The sequence below is a fragment of the Xylocopa sonorina genome, chromosome 4 (genome assembly GCF_050948175.1).
Source record: "Xylocopa sonorina isolate GNS202 chromosome 4, iyXylSono1_principal, whole genome shotgun sequence".
In the NCBI taxonomy this organism is placed as follows: domain Eukaryota; kingdom Metazoa; phylum Arthropoda; class Insecta; order Hymenoptera; family Apidae; genus Xylocopa; species Xylocopa sonorina.
The window spans coordinates 14,768,871-14,785,085 of record NC_135196.1 but is presented as its reverse complement, the minus strand read 5'-3'; the positions used below and the strand labels follow the sequence as shown (position 1 = coordinate 14,785,085).

Here is a 16,215-nt window from a genome sequence, read left to right as displayed (position 1 = left end):
TAATTTTACTTATCCGTATGCGCAGGATTCTATGTGAAACTATAAATAAATATAAGCATATTCTAATCATTAATCAATGTACATATCTGCCTCAGCCAAATCAAGATTCACAAATACGACTGATAAAAGCTGTGATTTTTATAAACTAAAAGAAAAAAAAATGAGAAAAAGAAAAAAACGAAATAGAACACTCTGCGAACTTTCTTAGCTATCTAGATATTTCCATGCCTAGAATTATAACATAATTATCAGTACAGTATTATATTCGCGAAGAAATATTTTTATTAGCGCAATATAAGTCAGCCTAATATGTAAGAGCTATAAGTATTAATATAATAATAGGAAATCCTGCGCGATTATATTTAAACATTAAATATTGTAAGTTTATTGTATCGAGTCATAACATTCGAAATGTTCGTTTTAATTTTTGCCGACTTTCCAGTGCGTTGTACTTAAAAGCGTATCATTTATTCGCAGTTTACTTTATGGACTACCTATTCATAAAACAAGTATTGGTCGCTACCATTTAATTTAAAATGATATTTAACAAATTGCATGTACAAACGAACATTTTAAATGTTACGATCTAATACTTGCTTTAGACTAAATTTTATTTAATATCGACATGACTATTTATTATCACCTTTGTATACTGTATGATGTATGTACAAACTCTTACCTGTTTAAATCAAAGCAAATACTTAAACAATAAAAAGAGAGAGGTAATATTAATGTAAAGATTATTTTTTCTTAAAATATCCATCTCTGCAATTTCTTTCTCAACCGTAAAGACAGGCTGCAAACAAATCTTTAAGATGCAAACATTGGGAAATCTTTGTATAGCCTTTCGATCACTTACAGTAGCTGAAAAACATATAGAAAATACAAAACACAAAAGAATAACAAATTTAATTTACATTTATTGTTATATATCATGTATATACTTATATAATAATTTATGGGTAACTAAAAGAATTATTCAAAAGATTCCCAAGGCTTTTCTGGACGATATCTGAAAGCAGGCTGCGGATGTTTATATCTCTGTGGCTCTTCCAAAGCAATACCGTTCTCTGACATTGTATCTACCAACGATTCTATTTTTTTTCCAGTAATAAATGATTTGTCAATATGAATTTCTGATATACCACTCTCCAAGCAACGCTGTGCAAGCACAAGACCTACGAGTTTGTAAGCCATAGCATCGTTTGTGCTAGAAAACAAGTTACAGTATTTTTATACTTTAAATTTTGCTAACATCAAAGAAATCGGAGAAAATGGTACGGAACAGGGACCTTGTTATGAATAAACAGACCTCTTTAAATGAGTCCTTAATCCCCATTCTTGAGTAGATGCTTTTAAAACCGGACCATTTTCAAAATGACATATTTCTGCGGTAACAAAACGCTGACTAGTGGTTATGATCAGTCTATTCAAAAGTAGAACATTATTCAAAAAACGTCTCATAAATTATACATTAGTGAATTATCATCTTACTTGTGCCAGTATTGATGTACAGGTTTATCGAGCCCATAACCTATAGGTTTTCTTGCTATCCTTAAACGTTCCAAATTTCGTGGATTACGGTTTCTGATTTCTTTACAGTTTTGCACCAACTCTGCATTTCCGTGCATCTGTCTCTTAATTAATAAATTAGTTAAACATATACGAGACATTCTGATATTTGTATTGTTTTTATGGAAATGCTTTGAAACATACACCTACACAGATGTATGTGTGGCTCTATAATAAGATAAATGAACGTACATCGCCGTGTCAAGACTATCAATTTATCTATGGTTACAACTGTTAACCCTTACACAGGGGACAGCACAATCTGTAACACTTTGTAAGGGTAAGGGGTTTAGAAATCTAACATCTTGCACTTCCAAGTTTTAAACATAACCAATTTAGATATGAAAAATGAAAATTTGGAAGTGAGAGCTGCTTAACTATGGTTTCAAATCGGACAAATGTTATGCGGCTGTAAGAAAATTTTCTGTCATCGGAAATAAAAAAATTTATCTTAAAATGGGTACTGTGGAATACGGTTTTCCAATGATTGGTGGTTTAATGCCTGTAAGTAAACAGGAAATACGAATAATTTCTAAATAAAACATTTGTTTGCACCACAAAATGCACAAAATGTTTAAACATAAAGACACTTTACTTTCACTTGTGATTTTTGCTCTGCTAGCAAATACAAGCCCTTATAGCACCGCCTATATCAGAAGATTCCAAGGCAGCGAAAAGTAAGAAGGATAAGGAAGAGAAAAAGCATCCGTATTTTAAGAGAAGAGGACGCGGACACAATCATGATATCTGTGACGCTTGTAGAGATGGAGGAGAACTTATATGCTGCGATAAATGCCCTGCGTCGTATCATCTACAATGCCAGTGAGCTTGAATATCTAAAGACCAAAGAAATATTTCTAAATTTCATCAAGTTTAATTAAATACACGAGTAATTCTTTACAGTTATCCAGCTGTGGATCCATCCGATATCCCTAACGGCGAATGGTTGTGCTATGCTTGTCGATGTGCAGCGAAAAGAAATCTCTTAGATAACAAAGGAAATGACAAGAACAAAAAGAAGTCTGCGTTGGAAGTGCTAGCCTTAGCAGCATCTTTAGTTAATCCCAGAGAATTCGAATTACCTAAAGAACTACAACTACCAATTATGTTTCCTGGTAGCAATAAGGTAGATTATGTTTCGGGTAGAAGAGGAAAGCAACAAAGTGGAAGTAATAATGGTACGCATTATATACGTAATCCTATTCAAAGGTATCGACGTACTTGCATTTTCAAAGAATGTTTATTATAAGTTATAAATTTTTAATACCATTCGACTGTGAGATGTTTTCTTCTAGTAGGAAAAAATCATTGCTTGGATAACAATTTACTCGTACCATTGCCAGCACGTTTGTGCTTCGAATGTGGTCGTAGCTGCAGGAAAGCGCCGTTAATTGCGTGCGATTATTGCCCGTTATACTTTCATCAAGATTGCTTAGATCCACCGCTCACCGCATTCCCTATTGGAAGATGGATGTGTCCGAATCATCCGAATCATTTCATAGATCAAAACTTATTAACATCGTGTAGAGTAACGGAACGTATCAAACTTTGGGATAAATATGCTAATCAGCGTATAGATCAACATGCGGTCAAGTTAGATTTCTTGCGCAAAGCTCGCGCGGCTAATCCACTTTTTCGTACGAAGGTCAGATTGGAAGGTCGGACAAGGGTGAAGGTACCGTGTTCCGTAAAGTTTCACTACGAACATCCACCAGAATTAGATCCTGTACGGTTTTATCATGATGCTGTTATAAGGCCGGTAATTAGGAACACGAAAGCACAGGATACAGAAAACGATAACAAATCGCCTAAGGTGGAAACTGTAGAAGTACAAAAAGTGGGAGAGTTAATGGAAATAGAGAAGGAGACTAGTAAGAATAACGAAATAAAGGAAGAGAATAATCAAGAAGAGATAAGTAAAGCTAAACACGAGAAGAAAGTAGAGAATGAAGATGTAATAGAACAAGAAACTAGATGCGACGATGATAGCAGCGTCGAATACTATGCAGAGCGGTTTGGCTACGATGTAAAAGAAGGTGTACAGTTACTCGAAAGGCCAGTTTTAGAAGCGCTGGCGTTACAACGACTAGAGCAAATATTAGATCCGGATGGAGAAAATTATGACACGATTAATTGCCAGATGGCAGCTAGAGCGGCGCTGTTTTCGTTAAACCACAAACCTAAGCCGCCAGCTTTTATGGTTCATAAAACGCTGACTATTGGAAGTGGTCCAAATTGTGATTTAATTTTATCTAATTATGGTAATTGTAGCTTTACATCTTCGAAACACGCTATTATTTTTTTTGATGAGGTAATAATAAAAAGAAAATGTGTTTATAGTTTTTTTGCTGAATGTTGTCAACCATCAACTTAATTATCTATACCTTTTGGTTTACAGAGTACCAAACGTTACGAATTATTAAACTACAGCGAATATGGAACAGTGGTTGATAACGTACTCTATTCTTGTAATTATACAGAAGTTATAGAACAAGTGAAAGAAGAAATTGATGACAGAGGACAACCGGCAACCAAGGAGGTAGAAACAGCAGAAGCGGTGAAGGCTATTATAAAAGAGAAAGTTGTGCCTGACAAAGAATTGCAGGAGAAGAGGATACTATGTAAATGTAATTTAACAAAGTATGAGACAAAAAATAAAAATCAATTAGAAGAAGGGTGGGAAGGAAGTGCTATTGTTGCTCATGGATCAACTTTAGCATTTGGATGTTTAATGTTTGTATTCAATACGATAAATGCACATTTAGAACGATGAAGCCCTGTAGTGTATATATTCCACTATTTCCGTGTATAGATATTTTCATAAATCAACGATTAAATTAATGAAATAAATTTTTTTTTTAATTTATCTTGGTTCCATCTCGTGAATATTGAAAAATGAAATCTGATAGAATTTTCGTAAAAATATTTTATTCGGCTAAACTACTTTCACGTATTTGTTTCATAATTTACATCTCCGTCGTCATCCTCGACAGGTTCATCAAAATCTCTGATTTTAACATCAGCATCCTCTCCGTATTGAATAATATTGTCAATTGTAAGTTTAATATCTGCGACACTTTCTTCGTCTTTTATATTTAACGGATAGAAACGCACCAAGCTGTAGTCCTCTATAAGTCTTCCTATTGCCTCAGTGAGGTTCCTATATTTTTTATTCCAAGAATCTTTTTCCATATCTGCCAGTAAACTATGCGGATCAGGCTCTAAATACTTATCCAATTGCCTTCTAGCGCTTTTCGGCAATAAATCGATTTTACTAAGGACATTAATATGTGGTAATTCTAGATTAATCATTACACTAAGCGCCGCCATTGTACCCGACAAAAATTTCGATCCATCAACCATGAACTGACTATCTACCAAGAATACTCCGCATATTCGAAAATTCAGGTTTTGTAAAATTCTTATTAATTGACGAATAACCGTCATATGTGTATATAGCTCTATTTGACCTGGACAATCGAAGATAATATAATCATCGTCCACATCGCCTAATTTTTCCTCTAGCCACAATGAGTTCTCTATTAAATATCTACAAATAAAATTATGTCTGATGTGGTACTAGCTCCACTTGTTTACTCTTTTCTATATATAGAATATAAACTTACTCCATACAAAATACAAGACCACCATTAGGTCCAAATCTTAATTCGTCATCTTCCATAGCATCGTCCAACTGAATTAATTCTCTTATATCGACTAGTGGCTGATAACTAAAATATTCTGCTGCAGGATCTAGGTTTACCACTTCCACTATTTTCCTGTCATCAGCCGCATGTTGTTGCATAGTAGCACAATACGTGGACTACATAAAGAACACGTATACTTTTAAACATAGTGTTAATCTCAATTTAAAATGTTGCACGCTTTAAATATAAGTATATACATTTTGAAGTGCATAATACCTTTCCGCTACCAGCTGGTCCCATTACAAGTTGCGCGTACCTCATTTTAATCTTTTGTTTTTAAATTACCATTGCACGTGAAGACTACTAATTTAAGATTATTAAATCTTATGACTTTTTCATTTGAAAATTGATTTTTAGGTTAGCATCGAATAACATTTTGTAGTACGATTAGACAGCTGTATACATCCTTCGCTTCTTTTTTCCGTCACATTTATTTCTTCAAACTAATAGATTCGTAAAAGAATGATATTCAATGTATTTTTATCGTTGCCACACATAAGCTTCAAATAAAGTAAATATTTTCCTATCGCAACTGCAATGTGTACATAACCTTCTTTACTTTCAATACCACAAAATTCTTCTAACATAGATAGAAAGTCTTTAGATACCTAACTTTTCGTTTAATCCGTATTATGCAGTTACAAAATAACTATAGAATTATAGAACACCGCATTTTTGCACTAGATCGTGTTCAATTTTGAGAAAAATTGATCGCTGTAAGTTGGCGGGACTGCGATGCCCACGTGCGTCGGAATCAAACTGAACGCAAATACTCGCTAAAGCACGTTCCTTAAACGTAATAGAATGTTCGAAATACAATTACAGTATTTACAATTATAATTCTTAATGGATATGAAAATGTTGGTCGAACCAAAATTAACGAACACATCAAGAAATTATGGTAAACCGCCGGAAAAGCAAAATCCTGTAAATATCTCAATTTACCTTGTAATATAACCTTTTGCTGCTGGAAAGTGATAAGGTTTAATGAACATTTTTTAATGTATTCCAGTTATTACAAAATTTAGGTACTCCACATTTAGATTCATTTAATTACATGCTAGAAGATGGCCTCTCCGAGGCTGTTCAGGATAATCCGTTAGTTTATATTCATCTACCGAACGAAGACAAAGTCGCTTTATGGATTGACGATGTATCCATTCATCAACCCAGCGTTCCATCCGGTACAATTGGTATAAGGAGTCATAAAATTTATCCTACCGAATGTCGACAACGGGGATGTACGTACAAGGGAAAGATAACAGTGAAATTGGGTTGGTCCATCAATAAAAAAGTCCAAGAAACCCTTGAGAAAGAGTTAGGGGAAATTCCAATAATGGTCAAAGTACGTGTATATACCGTTCTGAATGTGTGATGGTTTATTTCATTCAAATTTATCACTACAGTCTAATCGATGCCACTTGAATAAAATGAGCCCAAAAGACTTAGTTGCTCACGGAGAACACGAACAAGAGTGGGGAGGATATTTTATAGTCAAAGGCCTCGAGAGACTTATAAGAATGTTATTAATGACAAGAAGGAATTATCCTGTTGCGGTTAGGAGACCTGGATGGAAAGGGCGTGGTGTTCAATTTAGCGATCTTGGTTTATTTTTAAGATGCGTGCGAGACGACAATACTGCAACTGTATGTATAGTAAAATAAAGTGTAGTTTCTGTTTAATTAAATTTTTTACTATGTCGTGTACATTATAGAATAATACTTTGCACTATGTGACCGATGGCTCTGCAAAGTTAATGTTTTCCTATAGAAAACTTTTATACTACGTGCCACTGATCTTGATGTTGAAGTGTTTGGCCGATGTCTCAGACATTTTTATTTACAATGCATTAACAGCCGGATGTGAAGATGATTTATATTATAAAGGGTGTATTTTAAATATGTTGAGAGCGATACACGAACAAAATTTACATAGTCACGAAGATTGCAAGGCATACATAGGAAGGATATTTAGAATAAAATTTTATGAACTACCTCAAGATGCCACTGACACAGAAGTTTGCGATTTTATCATTAAGTAAGCTTTCATTTAATTTTCTAGTCTTTTCTACTTAATTATAATTTATATAGTATCGCATTATTTTTAGATACTGCATAGCAATTCATCTTGACAATCCGCTGGATAAATTTAATTTACTTATATTCATGACAAAGAAATTGTTTGCTTTTGCTAATAACAAGTGTGCTGTGGAAGGTGTTGATTCTTTGATGATGCAAGAATGTTTATTAGGTGGTCATTTGTATTTACAAGTATTGAAAGAAAAATTATACAATTGGTTGAACGGTCTTAGGAGCGGTATCTTAAAGCGGGCAAGAAGTGCCGGTAATAGGTATACGTTAAACGTGCGTAAGTATTTAAAAAATTAATTTGAACACCGTTAAAATTGATATTCCTTTAATTGGAAGTCTTTCGCTTGTCAATAACAGAAGAAATGTTAAATGTAATGAAATATGGAAGCTCGGTGGAAACACAAATGGATAACTTTTTATCTACTGGAAATTTAAGATCATCGTCAGGTTTAGGAATAGCCCAAAGTACTGGTCTTACTATCGTTGCTGAAAATATTAACAGGATGCGTTATATGAGTCATTTTCGTGCCATTCACAGAGGTTCTTTCTTTCAAGAAATGAGAACTACCGAAGCTAGACAATTATTACCAGATGCATGGGGTAATGCTTCTTTTTATATCCATACATATAAATTTGTTGTTTCTTTTTTTTCTTAGAACTGGAAAAAATGATAATTTGTTACGAAATTATAGGTTTCATTTGTCCAGTACATACACCCGATGGTGCACCATGTGGTCTTCTGAATCACTTAACAATGAACTGTATTATTACGAAACATCCGAATAAAAAATTGAGATCTAATATTCCCATCATATTAATGGATCTTGGAATGATCCCATTATCTATTGCTGATAATTGGAAAGATTCATATGTCGTCATGTTAGATGGAAAAATAATTGGATTGATAGAGGACAACATAATTTCAAGAGTAACCGACAAGCTACGATTGCTTAAAATAAAGGGGGAAGAGGTAACAGTGATGTGACTTTTTTTCTTTTCCGTTACGAGCCTGTGTACAGAACAATAAGCTGAATTTCTTTTTATTTGCATTCAGGTTCCATCTACGATGGAAATAGCATTGGTTCCAAAGAAATCTGTGCCAGCACAGTATCCGGGATTATATATGTTCACGAGTCCAGCTCGTATGATGAGGCCGGTGATGAATTTAGCCGCTAAAAAGATTGAATATATAGGAACATTTGAACAAATTTATCTAAATATCTGCATTACACCCGAAGAAGCCTATGAAGGAGTAACGTATCATTTCTCTCGTTCCTCTTTGATATATATATAATATTCATTTTTCATTACATTAGTTTCTTTATAAAATTTATGTATACCTTATTACAGCTGACATCACATCAAGAACTATCGAAGACAGCCTTTTTAAGTAATTTAGCAAGTCTCATTCCAATGCCGGACTGTAATCAAAGTCCTCGAAATATGTATCAGTGTCAGGTAGGATTTCTTATCGATCACCTGTCGTGCGCTTCGCGTTTATCGTATACGTTGTGATATACTTGTTAACGGGTTAATTTTACTATGTTTTCAGATGGGTAAACAAACAATGGGTACTCCGTGTCATACATGGCAATTACAATCTGAAACAAAATTATACAGACTTCAAACACCGGCAACGCCACTTTTTAGGCCTGTGCACCATGATAAAATTGATCTAGATGATTTTGCAATGGGCACTAATGCGATAGTTGCTGTTATTTCTTACACGGTAAGTAAAAAATAATACGAAGTACGAATTAATAATAAATAACAACGTGTACACTTACCAATAATATGTTAGGGATACGATATGGAGGACGCGATGATTATAAACAAAGCTGCGTACGACAGGGGTTTCGCATATGGCAGTATATACAAATCCGAATTCATAGATTTGAAAGATCAAAAAAGTTATTTTGCAAGGAACCCCGACAAACCTGAATATGCAGAGAAATTGGATGTCGACGGACTTCCTATACCAGGTACAATTTTCACAGAAGGTGACATCTATTATTGGTAAGTTTGTACTTGTAAGATCATTCAAGTTTCCGACGATTAATTTTGTTAATTTTAAACAGTTATTACGATGCAGATCAATCTAAGTATATTGTCGATAGATATCGTGGAAAGGAAGACGCTTACATTGACAATGTAAAACTCTGCGGTACATTACATAATCATATTCCACGCAGGGCTTGTATCACTTTTCGGATTCCTGTTAGTGAAGTTTCTATTTATACCTTTCATTTTATTTTCGGCAGTGTCCTCAATTGCGAGACACCTTGAATAGATAAGTACCTAATGCAATTTCCAAATTTTAGCGTAATCCAAACGTTGGAGATAAATTTGCTTCCAGAGCAGGTCAAAAAGGTATTTGTTCGCAAAAGTGGCCTGCGGAAGACCTACCGTTCACAGAAACTGGCTTGATCCCTGACATTGTGTTCAATCCACATGGTTTCCCGAGTCGTATGACAATAGGTGACGCATAATTCTTTACCTACTGTGAGGTAAAAATTTACAACCAATACTATTCCAATTAATTTGTATTTAACAGCTATGATGATCGAAGTAATGGCTGGAAAATCAGCAGCCGTTCACGGATTAGTCCATGACGCTACATCATTTAGATTTAACGAGGACGAAACAGCAGTCGAATATTTTGGAAAATTACTAGAACGTGGTGGTTATAATTATTACGGAACAGAGAGAATGTATTCGGGAATAGACGGAAGAGAAATGAACGCTGATATCTTCTTTGGAGTAGTACACTATCAACGATTGCGTCATATGGTATCGGACAAGTGGCAGGTTGGTATAAAAACTTTTTCAAATATATCCATGATAGTTGAAAAAGTTGATCTCTTATCGTTTCAACATTTTATTTTCGCAGGTCAGAAGTACCGGTCCGATCGATGCTTTAACTAGACAACCTATAAAAGGGAGACGTCGAGGTGGTGGTGTTCGATTTGGAGAAATGGAACGGGATTCGTTAATCTCTCACGGTTGCTCGTTTCTACTTCAGGATCGCCTTTTTCACTGTTCAGATAAAACTACGGTAAGTGTTAAATGATTCCGTTGGCTAAACAGATTTAATTAATGATAGTGTTAATATTTCAGACTTTGGTTTGTCAAAAATGTGGAACGCTGTTGGGCCCAGTAACGGAAATTGCTTTAAGCGCACCAGGATTTGGCGGTAAGACTAGGTGTCGTCTCTGCGGTGATGATGATTCTGTGAGGGAAGTTGATATACCATACATCTTTCGATATCTGGTAACACAGTTAACATCCTGCAATATCAATGTGAAATTAACATTCGCGGAGAAATAAAAAGAAAAAATAAAATTAGAATGTGCACTTTTGTACATTTGTCTAGCGATAATAATACTTTATTTCACTTAACATTCCATAAACATTTTACTTACAAATTCCATTAACGTTATTCTATAAATACACTCATTCCTTGATTGAAATACTTTGTAATGTTTATGTACATTTTCGGATTCATTGGATTTGGTAATTCAGACCAAATAAATTTATTCGAATATGTACTGTCTGTCATCTTTTTCTTTTTTTCTTTTTTAATATTTATACAGCTATACCAGAATTCAGAGGAATGTAATTTTTGTAACGTAAATTCAACTTTAACAGCGTAATCTTTTCTATATCGATTTTTACACGTAGTATCAAAGCATTTTATGTGGCAATGCGTAAAGAAAACAAAATATATAAAATGTCCTAGCTCTAAGCTTTTGCCGGAACTTGAGCACCAGGTTTGGATCCTGGCGCATTTGATGTTCCAGTTTGTTCTTTTTCCAATTGCTTTCCCAAATACTCCCTACAAATGAGTGGATATTCTTAAATACACGTTTGTTGAAGAAACTTAAAAAAAAATAAGGACAATATGAGAGAATCGCGTACCAATTGTGTACCATAAGCTTCTGAACAGCGAGGAGAGCTTCGTATCTTACATTAGGATCTTCGTGTCCTAAAAGTTGCATCACCCGTTGCTTACCACCAAGTTGTTCAATTATGCTGTAACAATTTCAAGCGTGACTTCGATGGATAACATTCTAAAGTGCGAAGAGAAGAAGGCATCATTGAACGTACTGTTTGCCACGTGGATAATGTCTTACGTATTCGCCTACGTCAAAGCTGGCTACGCTCAGAACCAAGGGATCTTTGCTAGTTTCCAATAAGTGTACTAAAATACGGAGCAATTCGTAATTTTTTTCATTAAGTCGACTAGCATTCTCCCGCCAGAATTTGCCAGACTTGTGGACGGGAGACCACTCGAGGCGTCCGGATTTCACCTCGGTTGAGTACTCGTCGAAGGAACTTAAATCTTGAACAGACGCTTGTAGTTTGTCGTTCAAAAATTCAATATCGTCTGTGATATCTTCGTCGTCAAATTTGCGTTGTCCAAGGATGGAAAGTTGTTTCAATACCTTGCACTGTACCATGGCGATGCAGTGTTCTTTAGCAACTTGGCCATCTTCTACTTTCTCAATGAGATTCTATGAGATATTCAAAGTAAGTAAACGAACGAAAATAGAACAAGTTTTATTAAAATACTAATATATAAGTAACGCTTACTCTGAATACTGCTAAAATAATACGAGTTACTTTCTCCTTAACAGAATCACTCAGTATGTCGGCTAATATAGGAATAACACTGAACCTAGAGCAGGAGAATTCTTTACGTATTGGTATTCATGTCTTGCGTATCGGGAGTTAATATTATACATACTTGTTCATTTTTTCTGCGAGCAACGGATTAAAGGTAAGCACCCATATACAGAATATTAGTTGATACTGTACTTGGAAGTTTACTCTGCCTGTGAGAACACTCAGTAAAGTGGAAATTCCGTCGACCGATACGAATGCGAAACGATACTCGTCAATGCGAAGCATCATTTGTAAACAACGTGCCACGGACTGAATGTATTCGTTATTCTAATTAAACATGAAAAGACAAATATATACATATATGTAGATATTTACTTTCAAATATAGAATTAAACAACAACGTATAAAAAATCTAAATTATGTGTGCGCACAATCTTTGATTAAAAATTTACTATCTTCGTTTTAAATACAAAAATATATATACTTTCTGCAAGAAACTCTGTTTGAAATTATATCCTTTTATGTCTGATGCTAATGTATTACACTTAGAGAAGTATTAGAGAAATCGTCTAGTCGAGTAATCCTTTTGTGTTAATAATTTAGTTATTATGAAACCAACCGGATTTTGTAGTTCACGTAGCTCATTCGCCTCTTTGTCCGTAGCGTTGCCTTGTTCTACTCCCGCATGCAAACTTGTGTCCTGAAGAGCCTCAAACTAAAACCCCGCGTGTGACTTATTTATGCGTTCGAATGAACGAAGTTCAAGAAACATTTGTTATTCACCTATTACCTCACCAAAAGCAACGTTAATCTGCTTGTGTGAGTTACAGTGTGAGTATCTTTTTTCTCTTATGGTTAATTACGTTTTATCGCTGATTATTCATTTTTGTTTTATTCACATATATTTCAGCAGGACTTCCACTTTGCGTTTGTTGAGAAAAAGAAAGAAAAGTTACAAATGATAGTCTATGCAAGAATATACAATTTTGTACAGTGATATTCCCTTGAGATTAATATGACTTTTATGTTACCTGTGTTACAATTCGAACGATCCAATTAGGAACATACAGAAGGAGAACTGACACCCTTGTGCACACACATAACTATACTACATAAAAATAGAAGCTAAGCAACAAATTTAAAGCTTGTATTGGTGTTAATTTCTTTATCTTGTGTAAGCTAATATTGAACAGAGATAACGCCTGGAAACTTACGCTGAGCTTCAACTGATCTTTTAGCCATGTCAAGTAAAATTGAAGATCTGTTTTCTCCATCAAATCGTGACTCCAGCAAGCGAGTTTAGCAATAATTCGTGAGGTCATATTCATTATGAAACCATCTTGTCTATTCAACAAGTTCAGGAAAGGGCCCCACACAGACTCACGTTTACGACTTGAATGTTCTCTGAAAATTTCTACACGGCTACGGTCTTCCTACAGTGTAAAGGTAAACATTTTCAAATACCCAACCAAACAAATAAACAATATACCATGTAGTACCCTATACAGTGTGTCTTAAGATTCAGTAGGTTCTCAAGGATCATGCAAATTATACCTGAAGCATATCATCGATCATTGTAAGAATGTACTGAATAGTCTGGTCTTTCGAAACATGACCAAGTAAATTGAGAAAAGTTTTGGCTGCTTGATGTGGATTCTCCTTCAGTTTCGCTTCCCTAACTTTAGCATCGCTCGTATCGAATGCAACTATGAAATCATAATCCTCCTTCGATATCATGTGACATCTATAATATATAGACAGTTAAATACAGCGATTTTATAAATTAATATCTAAAATAAGGCTTTTACTGTTCGTATGATTGCCAATTGATCCGTTGATTTCTGATATCCGCAGCTTGCTGTTGAAGAATGCTAGTAGCTGCTAGCATATCTGAAATATCAATTTTATCATTACTTATCGTTAATATTCTACTGCGAATATTAAATTACACTTGACAACATAATACATGAAACATTGGAAAGGTATAATAAAGTAATAATCATAAAATTGAATGGCAATAAGAACTCTAAATTCATACATATAGCTGTACGTGTCTTACATAGCTTGAATCACCATGAAAAGAGATATGTTCCACCTTGGAAGAGAGAATTCTACTTCGAAATGATTTATGATACTTCAATGGGTTGTTTTACATTGAATAAATGAAATACAGACGAGAACGAGAGCAATATTAAATTGTTCTGAATGATATAAACAGATCAAGATCAGAACTATTGGGAGTGGCAAAGAGAAACGAAGAATTATGCGTATTTCTAAATAATTACCAATCTTCTCGTCCGGTAGAACCGGTATCATCTCCTTAATATTCACACGATCAACCATTTTCGTTGTCGTTTTCTTAAAACTCGAAGATTCCAAGCAAGACTTCTATTACAGTGAATTAAAGATCTTCTGCTTCGCACTTCTGTCAGCTGTTAGGTCACAAGACTAGCACGTACGACCAACCTTAGCAAAAAATCCACGTGAAACTTCCCTAGAATTTTTCAGCATTTAAATTAACATTTAAATGTTTCTAGAAGAAAGTCTCTAAACAGATTTTAGAAATACCCCCGAGGAATTATTCCTGCGGGAATATTTTACAGAAATATTCGACAGAAACCGAACCTCCGTTCGCAAGTAATACATACAATAATTTAAGTAAATAAATTGATTACAATTGTCAGTAAAATGTGATATTGACAATGATAATTAATCTATTTACCTAAATGAATTAATATACTAATAAGTGAGACGATTCTTTATTTTATTTTTTATATAAAAGTGTTGAAATTGGCCGCAGATTGTTATTGATAGCAAAGTAAACTTCTAAACTACCAGTGGCGCCATCTCTCGGAGAAATGGTGAAACTATTCGGCGAGTAGTTTCAACGTTTTCCACAGAGATGGCGCTAGTCGCGCGGCAGTTCACTTCACTGTTGATAACGATGTGCGACCAGTTTCAGCACCTTTTACAGAGATGGCGATACTGTTAATAAAAATATTTATATAGGAATTTGTTGCATGTACCTTGTATGCTGTGTTAGAATAGTATATTTCTGTAGCAGTAATTAATCATTTAATCTTTCGTTTGTACGATTGTCGTTTGAGTAAATCACCCTACATATTCAGCTGGTTTCATGCAGAAATAAATGTTTAACATAAATGTGTAAACAAATTCGACGATATTCATGTTTATTAAAAGTGAATTTTACGATGAAGAAGCAATTGGTTTCTATTATTTTTAAAGATACGATATCAGTTCGTTGAATTGCTGGAGAACACAGTAGTTTATAAAAATTTGTTTATTCTGTAATGATTGTGTACGTATAAAATTACTATCTATGTAATTTACGTTTAAATAGCCATTTTCCTATGTCGAGAGTATAAAGTATTTTTAGCGATTACACTTTAGCAACCTGTCTTTTTTTTCTGATCAACCGACTTGATAATCGTGTGGTTGTCGCAAGAAAGAAATGATGCAAGTCAGTTCATCGAGGGAGATATGAAATTTGTTAATATATTTTTACAATTTATATAAAAATTTCTCGCCCCGTTTGATAATGTACCAAGATTACACGTTACATTGTACAAGGGGGCAAGCATCTGTTCATTAAGCCTAGAATATAGTTTCTTTAGTTCTAACACGCGCTTTTGTATATGTGTTAATCATCGTTACAATCTATTTTATTTAAGCTCCTTGATATTATTATATTATAATGTATATTAAAGGGTTCCACGGCTTCATCCGTATTATTGTCATTATTTGGCAAAAAAATTTTTAAGTCTTCGCTTGTTTGCTTGGGAACGGAAGACCATGTTATTCCTATCGAATTTTCTAATTAACAATCATTACGATAAAAGTTCTTAAAACTGAAGTCTTTATCATATTCTCTTGTTCTTTCTCAAACGTAGGTCAGTCGTTTCTTTTTAACAAACTAGATAATATATATCAACATTTTTTATATAAGTTCAATTTATGCACTTTCTGCGAAGTCAGCATTATATGTATATGGACTGAAATTTTCTCCCTGTCTCTCTCTCTCTCTCTCTCTCTCTCTCTCTCTCTCTCTCTCTCTTTCTCTCTCTCTCTCTCACGTACATTCTCTTTGCGTTTACACTTCATTCGATCATTCGAGTCAGTAATTTCTCTACTCTTTTATATTTCTTATTTATTTTTCACACATCGCAGAAAAATATTCTGTCTCTTTATATTTACAATAT

At 34.3% G+C, this 16,215-nt stretch overlaps 5 protein-coding genes across 9 annotated transcripts; 2 read left to right on the top strand and 3 right to left on the bottom strand.

Moving 5' to 3' along the window:
• Positions 1-900: 900 nt before the first annotated feature.
• Mrpl18 (mitochondrial ribosomal protein L18) lies at positions 901-1,722 on the bottom strand. Its single transcript, XM_076894421.1, has 3 exons — positions 1,495-1,722; positions 1,313-1,426; positions 901-1,210 (listed from the first exon to the last, which is right to left on the bottom strand). Exons 1-3 carry the CDS (start codon positions 1,671-1,673, stop codon positions 976-978), a joined length of 528 nt encoding a protein of 175 aa, XP_076750536.1. The 5' UTR covers positions 1,674-1,722; the 3' UTR covers positions 901-975.
• Positions 1,723-1,863: 141 nt separating this feature from the next.
• On the top strand, positions 1,864-4,436 carry LOC143423238 (uncharacterized). Of its 2 annotated transcripts, none has more exons than XM_076894413.1 (5): positions 1,864-2,076; positions 2,195-2,394; positions 2,476-2,750; positions 2,871-3,883; positions 3,971-4,436. In XM_076894413.1, exons 1-5 carry the CDS (start codon positions 2,029-2,031, stop codon positions 4,343-4,345), a joined length of 1,911 nt encoding a protein of 636 aa, XP_076750528.1. In that variant the 5' UTR covers positions 1,864-2,028; the 3' UTR covers positions 4,346-4,436. The 2 variants fall into 2 exon arrangements, with proteins under 2 accessions (XP_076750528.1, XP_076750527.1); XM_076894412.1 differs by having other exon boundaries at positions 1,866-2,076; positions 2,868-3,883.
• Positions 4,437-4,480: 44 nt separating this feature from the next.
• LOC143423240 (GPN-loop GTPase 3) lies at positions 4,481-5,620 on the bottom strand. 3 transcript variants are annotated; one of them, XM_076894418.1, is made up of 3 exons: positions 5,496-5,620; positions 5,199-5,395; positions 4,481-5,122 (listed from the first exon to the last, which is right to left on the bottom strand). In XM_076894418.1, exons 1-3 carry the CDS (start codon positions 5,538-5,540, stop codon positions 4,519-4,521), a joined length of 846 nt encoding a protein of 281 aa, XP_076750533.1. In that variant the 5' UTR covers positions 5,541-5,620; the 3' UTR covers positions 4,481-4,518. The 3 variants fall into 3 exon arrangements, with proteins under 3 accessions (XP_076750533.1, XP_076750534.1, XP_076750535.1); XM_076894419.1 differs by having other exon boundaries at positions 5,199-5,415; positions 5,496-5,584; XM_076894420.1 differs by having other exon boundaries at positions 5,477-5,583.
• A 436-nt stretch (positions 5,621-6,056) lies between these two features.
• On the top strand, positions 6,057-10,770 carry Rpi135 (RNA polymerase I subunit Rpl135). The gene is made up of 16 exons (XM_076894597.1): positions 6,057-6,206; positions 6,292-6,624; positions 6,686-6,925; positions 6,994-7,316; positions 7,387-7,646; positions 7,727-7,969; positions 8,062-8,339; positions 8,424-8,621; positions 8,720-8,827; positions 8,922-9,098; positions 9,171-9,385; positions 9,448-9,586; positions 9,691-9,847; positions 9,924-10,177; positions 10,260-10,424; positions 10,487-10,770. Exons 1-16 carry the CDS (start codon positions 6,126-6,128, stop codon positions 10,694-10,696), a joined length of 3,381 nt encoding a protein of 1,126 aa, XP_076750712.1. The 5' UTR covers positions 6,057-6,125; the 3' UTR covers positions 10,697-10,770.
• Positions 10,771-10,929: 159 nt separating this feature from the next.
• On the bottom strand, positions 10,930-14,444 carry Vhasfd (V-type proton ATPase subunit VhaSFD). 2 transcript variants are annotated; one of them, XM_076894598.1, is made up of 10 exons: positions 14,281-14,443; positions 13,804-13,885; positions 13,550-13,739; positions 13,210-13,428; positions 12,615-12,710; positions 12,117-12,322; positions 11,963-12,047; positions 11,477-11,883; positions 11,288-11,401; positions 10,930-11,204 (listed from the first exon to the last, which is right to left on the bottom strand). In XM_076894598.1, exons 1-10 carry the CDS (start codon positions 14,336-14,338, stop codon positions 11,111-11,113), a joined length of 1,551 nt encoding a protein of 516 aa, XP_076750713.1. In that variant the 5' UTR covers positions 14,339-14,443; the 3' UTR covers positions 10,930-11,110. The 2 variants fall into 2 exon arrangements, with proteins under 2 accessions (XP_076750713.1, XP_076750714.1); XM_076894599.1 differs by lacking the exon at positions 12,615-12,710 and having other exon boundaries at positions 14,281-14,444.
• Positions 14,445-16,215: the final 1,771 nt, after the last annotated feature.